This window comes from Cicer arietinum, chromosome 4, assembly GCF_000331145.2.
Source record: "Cicer arietinum cultivar CDC Frontier isolate Library 1 chromosome 4, Cicar.CDCFrontier_v2.0, whole genome shotgun sequence".
Taxonomy (NCBI): domain Eukaryota; kingdom Viridiplantae; phylum Streptophyta; class Magnoliopsida; order Fabales; family Fabaceae; genus Cicer; species Cicer arietinum.
In genome coordinates, this window is record NC_021163.2 from 18,834,132 (window position 1) to 18,844,276 (window position 10,145).

Sequence of the window (10,145 nt, forward strand, 5' to 3'; positions counted from 1 at the left end):
GACTTTAAATTTGCGTAATAGCAAAAACCTCATTTAGATTGAAATTTGTTAGCCAATGTAAGACCTCTGTCAAAATAATATGTTAATAGTTAAGAGATGTTGTGTACACTATAACTATATCATGTCATGGAGATAAGGTAGCGTCATATCATAGAGAGCGCTTTGACTTCGTACAAATTAAATGTCTCATTATGTCCAAAAACTTGTCAAGTGACTCATAAGTTTTATTATTAAATAAATAAATAAAATAAATTTGAACCAATTTAATAAAGTTCTAATTTTTAAATTAAAATGAACTAATAATAACCTCCACTTCCTTAATTTAAAAAATAAAAAATAAAAAATAAAAAATCACAATCCTAATTCCCAAGAGCAAAATTGTTAATGGCCATATTCAATTGTTCAACTCCATATAAGTGATTTAGGAGAGTTAGAATAACAAGGAAGTTTCAATTTATCTCTCTAATAAAAATAACAACTAATTATTAGTATTGACTATTTAAAAATAAACAAATTGTTGAATTTCATATTCATCCATCTTCAACCTACAAAATCCTTAATTCTTTAACCTAAAAAAGATCAATCCCATCTCCCCCATCACTATTTAGAACCTCATCTCTTCTTTCCCCTTCTTCAACCCCAAATTTTCTTTTGAAAAATAAGCCCAAAGAAAAAACTAAAAAATATAGTCATTGTGATGATACCGAAGAAAGAAATAGATTTGAAAATCTCAATAGAAAAATCATATGATAATCTCATATCTAGAAAAACCTAAAAAAAACCAACATATGTGGTAGTGGTAAATGGTGTTGTTGGGAGGTTGAATAAGAAAATAAAGTAAAAGAATAATTAACGGTGAATGAGAGGAATGGAAGGTTTGAAGTTTATGAGATTTACATGAAGTGTTTACGTTGTGCTAGTATGATTCAAGAGAAAAAAATAAAAGAGGGAGAAAGCGAAGATGTTGTTTTGAAAAAGAGAAAACACCTTTGATTTTTCTTATTCTTGGTGTAACTATTTTATTTTTTGATGCAATTGCCAAAAGATGGAAATCATGAAATGTAAAATCCCTAAATCGAGTTTGAAAGAACTTATCTTGTGGTTGTAGTGCATAATAGAGTAAACACTCAAAGTTGCAAGAGATGAATGAATTACAGAAACGTGAGAAAATCAAAAATTAAGTTTAAGGAAAGTTTAAGGAAACTTGGTGTTGAAAAGTAAACATGAGTTATGTTTAGATAGATGTTCGTAGATTGAATTCGTAACAACTTCAAATAGAGGATAAATAAAATTAGATTTTTTTTTAGAGTATATCACTAGTTGGGATCATGAAATTAATTATAGACAGTCGGATAAATTGACACCACAAATTTTTTAGGTCAAAATGTTCTATATTACATGACAGTTATTAGATATGGTGTAACAATTGTGTCATTTAACGTGACATCTTTATCACTATTAACAAATTAATTTAAAAGATGTTCTGCATTGATACAACGTGAGAAGTTTTAAAATATTTGAAGCACAATTAATATTTGAAGCAATATTTATTAATTTAATTTATTTTTGGAATCCGAATATTGTATAAACTACTCTTAACAAGCTATACTACATTGTGTATTTGTAACAATTATTAACACTAAAAGTGTGAAGAAAAAAAAAAATTATATATAAAGAGAGAATAAATTTAATAACAAGAAAATGAGACACGTATGCACAACTATTATCATCTAAAAGAAGTAAATTAAGAGTAGGAAAACTATTATCTATTTATTCTCCATCAAAAGTAGTAGAGTGTTCTTTGTTTACGAGCAAATCAACACAACAATTTTTTTTTTTTGCCGTATATACGATGAATATAAGTCTTCCTTCTAGTTGGAGAGCTTTAAAAAGAAGCAAACCACATGCAGGAGATATTGAATGAATCTATTATTTGAATAGCCCAAAGGAGCAAAATGTACCACTATTTTTGAGTCTATTTCAAACATCACTCATTTGCGGTCAAGGCTTTAGGTTAGTTTAATTCTCCCGTCTAAGGGCTCAAACTACGTAAAAAGTTTCAAATTTAGTGTAAAAACTTTTCACAAGTTGACCACTGAAATCCCGAATAAGACCACCACAATTAGAATAATTCAAAGCATTGAAATGTGAATCACTTATGTTTATCTTGAATACTTCAATGGTCTTTATCAATCTACTCTTCTTGGAGGATAGGTTTAAGTTGAACCAATTATATAACTCCACACTACAAAAAGTACTGTGTTCATTTTGATAAATTAAATTTTCCTATAATACTTTTCTCTCCACACTAATTTAATTATTTATGAAATATATTGGTAGAAATTAAAAGATATATTGTGCATATAATAGTGTATTTACTTATGTAATTAATTGAATTTTTTGCTTGACAACCACAACTATTGAAAATAGTTAATTTTTTGTGAATTTTGTAAAGAATCAAATGTGCAATAATTTAGGAGATGAATTCCTAAATGATTATTTGAAAACACGTATGAAGATTTTTTTTGAAAATTTTACCTCTTACCCCTTAAATTTATACTCTTACCCACACATTATAATAAAACTTCAATTTTACCCTTTTTGAAAAGTAACAAAAAAAAAAAAATCAATCTTTATGATTGTTGGTCCATGTTCTATGTTCCAGAGAAGTTAAAAAACTTGAAATAAGTTTTCAACAACACAAATATGTTTAGGAAACTTAAAGAAAAAAATTCTATAATACAATTTGAGTTTTATAAAAACATTGATATTTTAGAAGAAAAAAGAAAATTCTTCAAATTTTCCATAATACATTTGTAGTCTGAAATTGTTTTTTTTTTTTTAAATTTCTAGTAAATAAATGTGATGCAGAAAATTTGAAAAAAAAAAAAGATTTTCAGTACACAAAGTTCAAATTTTCTAAAATATATTTGTGAACTGAAAAACTTAAAAATTGTGTTTTGTTCACAAAGTTTAATTTTTTAAATCACATTTGTGCACCGAAAAGAAAATTAAATTTTCTAAAATATATTTGTGTTTCGGAAAACTTTTTACGATATTCAAAATTCGATTTTCGAAAACACATTTGCATACCAAAATACTTGAAAAATGTTTTTCAACATACAAAGTTCGATATTCTAAAACACATTTTTGCACAAAAAAATATTCAAATTTTCTAAAATACATTTGTATTTCGGAAAACTTAAAAAAAAATTCCGATACATAAAGTTCCATTTTCTAATACACAATTGCATATAAAAAAACATGAAAATAATTTTGCAGTATACAAAGTTCAAATTTGTTAATACATATTTTAGTTGAATTTAGTGGGTAGAAAAAAAAATTATTTATTAATTTCAAAGAAAAGGAAAAAAACGTAAAAATAGGTAGTTTGTATAAAATGTAGGGTACATGCTAATATTTTTTTTGTATAAAATATATACTTTTACAAAAGTTGAATTTTTTTTTAGTTTTCCAAAACATTTGAAAAAAAAAATCTTTTATACAAAATTCATATTTTTTAAAAACACATTTATTTATGGGAAAACATAAAAAAAAAAAAACAAAAGCAATTCTAAAACACAAGTTAAATTTAGTAGGATAGATAAAAACAAATTTTTTTTTTTTTTGAAAAAAAGAGAAAAGGGTAAAAGTAGGTAGTTTTTATATAATGTAGGGTGCAAGATTAATTTTTGTTTTTGTTTCAAATGTATACTTTTACAAATATTGAAAATAAATTTGTTTTAGCATTGAAAATAAATTTGTTTTAGCTTAGAAGAGATGTTCATTTTTTTTGTCTTACAAAAGATAATAAATATCAACATAATTAACTCATACAATTGTAAAGTCATTAAAACAGGACATCAAACTTAATATTATTGATATTTACAAGAGAAGTTAAAACTTAAAAACAAAAATAAATAAATTATTCCACAATTTGTATGTCGTAGTCAAATGACACAATTATTTTGATTTGAAGGAGTAATATGAATATATTCCACTAACTATAAATTTCAAAATTGTCTCTGTTGACTATTCCCTTTTTTTAATGAGTTGATGTTTTTTTCTTTATAGTTAGTTGTTCTAATAATATACATAAACTCAAAATAAACTTTTTTGTAAACTATTAGTTGGAACATTAAAATAAAATAAAAATTATTATTTGATTATTAAATATATTTATTTTCTTTTGATATTTTATGTCTCTTCAGTAGTTACAGAGAAAATTTTATCAACAAAAAAATTGTCGAAATAAGATTAAAATAAAATGGACGGTACATATTTTGTAAACAATTTATTAGCTTACATTAAAAAATATATTGTTAACTCATTTAGTACAATGTCAATTATTGATAAATTTGACACATTCCTAATTAACTATTGTCAAGTTTTATTTTAATGGTGTTGTCTTACTTTATATTTTATACAAGTGAAAATAACAATATTTTAAAAAATAAACAAGTACAAACTATTTTGATTTTTTCCTTATTAGTTAAATTTAATATATTAATTTTAAAAAATATTTTATTTTATTTATATTTGACTCCGTAAAATTGATGCCAACTTTACTGCAATCCCTTAACAAAAGTAGTTCGTTCTCATTTAATTTTTTTCAAAATAATCAATATAAATATATTTTTTTCATATAATTTTTTCTATCAGAATAGAATGGTTATTAAAAATAAATTTTAATTTGACAAAAAATATTAACATTAAATAGATATTTAATACTAGTTAAAATTTTACTATATTTAAAAAAAATTAATTTAACTATTTTTTATATATTTTTGGGGAGGATAAAAAATTAAAAAAATGGACAGAAGAGAAAGGGATGCTTGTGAAATATAATCGTATTTAGTATATTATTCTTCATATAAATAAAGATAGTTTCTCTATATTTTAGACAATTTAATATAATTTTTTATTATTATATTAGAAGAGTAAGAAATTAAAAAAATAAATATAGAAGAGTAAGAAATTAATAAAAATGGACAAGAGTGAGATAATTATGAAATATTTGATGAGAGTGAATTAGGTATTAAAAAAAAAATGAAGAGTAAATATGAATTTATATTTGACCAAGACACTAATATTTAATAAGAAGGGTAAGAAAGAGAGGATGGAGATTAAAATAAGTAATAAGTAGGGGGGAGTATTTAAAGGATTGTAGTATTCCTAGTTTCGTGCCCTCTCTCTCTCTTTCTCTCTCTCTCTCTCTCTCTCTCTTAGTTCAGTCTTTTGTGTCTGTGTGTCTTTGCCAAAGCGGCTGCGGCTGCGCAGTCAACAACATCTCGTCAGTGACTCTGAGTCAGAATGAATCCACCAATTGACCATCAAAATCCAAATGCTGGAAATGAAAATGAAAATGAAAATGAAAATGAAATTCAAATTCAAATTCATAATTCCATTTCCAGAAACAACGCAGTGCTGTCCACTGCTTCCAACCTCACTCGCTCTGAGCTCCTTAGGCGTCGTTTTCGCAATCTCAACCGTCTATCAAGATGTTACAGAGATATCTATTGGATTCTCATCAACCGCCTCAACACCTTACATAGGCAATATCTTTCCGAAACTGCTCTCTCCCCATTCAAGGATCTTAACGAAGACAACACCGCTACCACCGATGACTGTGCTTTTTCTGCTTGTCGTTTGAAGGCTATGCCTTGCACCCTCTTTTGTCGTCTCCACATTCTCGCTGATCCCAATCAGCATCTTTATAAGCCCTGCACTTTTGTCATCAAAAGGTTTTTATTCTTTTTTTTTCTTTCATGCTTCCATCCTATTATTATTATTATTATTATTATATTATCTGCTTCTTAATTTCAATTTCATTCTTTTATTTCGATCAACCATGTCAATTCTAAATTGAATTTAGGAAATTAAATTTCCCTCTATTAATTGATCTAAATGTTGCTATGTTCGTTGTCATAATTAATCTGCTGTATTTATGTTTGTCATTATGATTAATTATTGAAGATTTATAAAAAAAATATTAATCCAAATTATTATGAAAATCTTATGGATCAACGACAGATTTTTTAGCTTAATGTTTTTCCGGATTCCACGTTTATGCCATAATTGTGTTATTATTGTCTCTTATCAATTCGTGTTTCTTTTTTTTCTTTCTGTGGGTCAGAAGGGAAATCCATTCAATTTTCCATTATTATCATTTATAAACACGGCCTTGATTTAAAATTCATGTCTGAAGAGGGATATTGTACTAATGTTGCATATTTTACTAGTGACAAGGATTCAGCAGCATACCCTACATTGTCTTCACAATCAATTGTAGTGAAATGTTGCAACCTGATTCCCACAAATAATCTGGCCACATGTATTGACAAAATCACACACACTCTGTAGTTTTTGTAAAATTAAAATGGTTTATCGTAATTTTATCGACCCCAACAAGTTTAGCCTATGTTAGCTTTTCAAATCCATGTGAGCATGTATCCAAAAACACATGACAGTTTTTGACATACAAATAACACTAATTATGGTTGTGTCATGCTTGTAATTAACATGCCCTATTTGTTTGCAGTGCACGGGATGGTCCTATAACATGCGCGAAACCAATAATGAGATCCATTGTTCCAGCTTACTGCAAAGTCCATATGCAAATCGCTCAGAAGCATCTCAATGCGGCCTTGAACCGGGAGGGTCTGAATATTTCCCCCACAACCAAAGTGACTCCTAAACTTCATGAGCTAGTCCCTGAATTTGTTCGTCAAATTCAAGCAAAAAGGAGAAAAATTAAGGAAGAGGAAACTAAAAGTGTGGTGGAGAAGGAAGATGATAGCTGAGCTCTAAGGAAGTGGATACAAACATGAACAAATAATAAAAATAATCTGTTATAAACTTGTTTCTTATGGAGCGGTGGTACTGAAAAAGACGTGGCATTAACTTGTTTTACCGTTCACAACAAGTAAAATAAAACAAAATCAATGAATAAAAATCAGCTGGGTATTTATAATCGGTAAAATGGATTTCTTGTTATGATTTTCGTTTCCTTTTTCTGGGTTAATGTTTCTGGTGCAATGGCTTGCTTTTATAGTTTCATAGTAGGTTTTATATTGGGACTTACTTTTTAGAGTTCTTCAATACACCTCTTATATCCAACACTAACACACCTCCCACACTCAATACTATTGAGTTCGTTTTTCTCAATACACCCCCTCGTTATCCAACACCAACATCTCACACTCAATACTTGATAGAGAAATATGTAATATATTAGTGATATGATAAAAAGAGAGAGATAGAGTGAAAATGAAGTGTTGAATAAATGTATAAAAATTGTTGTTGGATAATTTAGTGTAGGTAAATTGTATACCATCTTGGCTTAAATCATTCAGAACATAGCTCATCTCAATTTCTTAAAAAATACACCCAAAAACTATTGTAATAAACATCACTAATTCTATTGAGAATTCGAGACGATCTTGATACTCATCCATATTTACAAAATCAATAAGATAATAGAGTGCCACCCTTGATAAACAATTTTTGGGTATTTCCCAATTTGCTTTGTCTTGAGTTTCCTATGCTAATTTAAATTTCTGATGAGCGAGGAGGCATTTTGGAGGGCCTTTGGAATTGTTGTTACCAGCAATCCTCCATCTTATGCGGTAGAGATTTGAATCAATATCTTAACATGCGACGAACATTATACTACTAGTATTTATGGAACTAATCTTCATTTACTCTACTTCCATAAATTTTTTAGTGTAATGATCATGAATAAGTTCATTGCCGTGAAACTAAATATGCCGTATTAACTAGATTGTATTGTGTGTCATTCATATCAATACTTTCTAATATCGTTTGATTGTGATTTTGATGAGCAGAAAATCTTGGTGTGAAATTGCTGATCAAAAGGAACAACAGAGGATTTATTGAGTTTAAGTTATGCTAGCAACCATTGCTGATATTCAGTAATTTGAATGGCCCTATCGATCTATGCACCTATCATTTTCTATGTGATTATGTGTTGTTATTAAGTGAAAGTTACGAGAAAAAATAGATATTGAGTGATTATCCATCTATCTTTGTGATTGCTGGTAGTCTAATATATATGATCTAAATGGAATATCTAGCTTCAATAGTCGAGACAAATACAATTAGAATCAGCCACAACAATGAAGGTGAAACCGCGTTGATTGAGACAAAGAAGAAATAATCAAGTTTGAAACAAACAGGTTGTACATCCTAATGCCGACCATCACATACTGTGCCTACTGCCGGCCTAGTATGAGACACACCAGTCAGATCCAAAACAAAAAAAACTTGAAAATTTTACCAGCAAACAATATTCCGTGTATGAAGTTGAAGTTTTTGTAATCCAAAGTAGTAATCCTTCGACACAGGATAGGAACCCTCTGGAATAGGAGCATAATTAAATTTCCAAGAGCAACTGCCAGGGTATAAGTTCTGAAGAATTGAAAAAAGTGTGTTGTGTTGTGTGCAGTTAAGTTAAGTTAGGTTATAGTTACCTCAGCAAATGCAGAGGTGATTGATTTGCTGCAATGGAAATGGAAGCTTAGCTAGCTCTGATGATCACCACTTGGATTGGGATTCATTGCAGCCAGGCATAGGCAAACATTAGCAAAGGAATTTAAAAAGAAGGATTTTGTAGTAATGATATAATAATAATAATAATATAAAGGAATAACCCCTCCAAGGATGATACAATATGATGTAGATACATGAAATGAATTAATAATGTTAGGGTCCTCCGAAGGAAGGTTAAGTTAGAGAGATAGAGAGAGAGAGTTGGGTTTGTGTTTGAAACCTGAAGCTCTGACTCTGGTTCCTCTCCATGATGAATTGATTGGGGATGAGAAGTGAGAAGACAAGGCTTGTGGTTAGCTGCATAGTTTAACGGTACATGCAACAGCCTGAGCCCAATATTTCAATCTAGCTTTAACATCTTCAGGATGATCACCTGGACTTGAGATCTTCCAATTAGCAAAGGAGGAATGTTGTGGTGAATTAGGAGACATTGAATAGCACAACTCCAGTGCTGGAAGCGTGTTGCATAGTTCAGGAATCTCATCGTAGCTGAAACCAAATCCCAGATCCAAACATCCTTTCAGTTCCTCAAGATCCTCATCTGTTAGGCTTTTACTTCTCGTTAGATCCTCCTCATCCACCACATACCCTTCTAACAACACACCTTTCATTTTCATCTTCTTCTCCTTTTTCCCTTCCCATTCCCATTCTCCACTCCCACTTCTTCTCTCTGCTTCCATTTTTTCCCTTTCTTCTCCTCTCTTCTCTCCCGCTATTTATTTATTCACTCCCACATCATCATCATGTATGCATGCCACATGTCATGTATGTTTATGTCGTTAATTAATTAGGTCATAATCATACTGCATAATTCATCACGGACAGCTGTTAAATTGATTTCTGTCACTGTCTCCGTTATTTCTTTTCCATTTTCATATCATAATATTTTATTATATCCGTCATTTTCCCGTCTATTTCACTCACTCCATTATTGCTACTTCGATTCGATATCTTATACAACTTCAATTATTTCAAAGATGCCAAATCACAAAATACGATTTGCTTTTTACCAAACTATATCAAACTCATTTTAAAACAAATCACATTAATGGGATCTAAACGTTTGGTTGCTCACCAAATTCACATTTCAAAACCTTTAAAGGCTGTAACTTCATTATTCTCAAATTAATTATTTGTAAGTTCATTATTCTCAAATTATTATATAGGTTGGTCGCATAATTTTACTAAATCATTATTATCTATCTTTTATTTATAATTATTTTTTAATATATCTAAAACAATTAAAAACAATACTTATTGTGAGACATAGTTGATATAAGTTTTGGATACTATTTTTCAAGAAACTATGTATGACTCTCTATTTTTTAGTTGTCCTTTTAATGTTATTTATACATATAAATTAATACAATTTATAATTTTTGATGAAATAATTTTTTTATAATATAATTTATTATTTATTATCTCATTTTATCTATTTTTTTTCAGAATAATAAACAATTAAAAATAATAATTAATATTTATTGAACTTTAAAAACAAAAGTAAATAAAAATTAGTTTTTCAGTAGTATAAACTACAGGGCATTTGTTTATTGGTAAAAGAATCACTCTTGGAT

The 10,145-nt window shown here is 28.6% G+C and overlaps 2 protein-coding genes across 6 annotated transcripts; one reads left to right on the top strand and one right to left on the bottom strand.

The window, feature by feature from the left end:
* Window positions 1-5,003: 5,003 nt before the first annotated feature.
* LOC101495445 (uncharacterized) lies at window positions 5,004-9,251 on the bottom strand. Of its 5 annotated transcripts, none has more exons than XM_073367492.1 (3): window positions 8,792-9,251; window positions 8,493-8,562; window positions 6,204-6,714 (listed from the first exon to the last, which is right to left on the bottom strand). In XM_073367492.1, the coding sequence occupies exon 1, from the start codon at window positions 9,249-9,251 to the stop codon at window positions 8,865-8,867; it is 387 nt and encodes a 128-aa protein (XP_073223593.1). In that variant the 3' UTR covers window positions 6,204-6,714; window positions 8,493-8,562; window positions 8,792-8,864. The 5 variants fall into 5 exon arrangements, with proteins under 5 accessions (XP_073223595.1, XP_073223593.1, XP_073223594.1 ...); XM_004497340.4 differs by lacking the exon at window positions 6,204-6,714 and adding an exon at window positions 8,140-8,378; XM_073367494.1 differs by lacking the exons at window positions 6,204-6,714; window positions 8,493-8,562 and adding an exon at window positions 5,004-5,723.
* Window positions 5,314-7,002, top strand: LOC101496206 (uncharacterized). Its single transcript, XM_004497341.4, has 2 exons — window positions 5,314-5,744; window positions 6,542-7,002. Exons 1-2 carry the CDS (start codon window positions 5,314-5,316, stop codon window positions 6,801-6,803), a joined length of 693 nt encoding a protein of 230 aa, XP_004497398.1. The 3' UTR covers window positions 6,804-7,002.
* Window positions 9,252-10,145: the final 894 nt, after the last annotated feature.

Coding starts and splice junctions, on each gene's coding strand:
- LOC101496206 (XM_004497341.4), top strand. CDS start 5,314: ATGAATCCACCAATTGACCATCAAAATCCAAATGCTGGAAATGAAAAT. Junction 5,745..6,541: donor TGCACTTTTGTCATCAAAAG/GTTTTTATTCTT, acceptor ATTTGTTTGCAG/TGCACGGGATGGTCCTATAA.
- LOC101495445 (XM_073367494.1), bottom strand. CDS start 9,251: ATGGAAGCAGAGAGAAGAAGTGGGAGTGGAGAATGGGAATGGGAAGGG.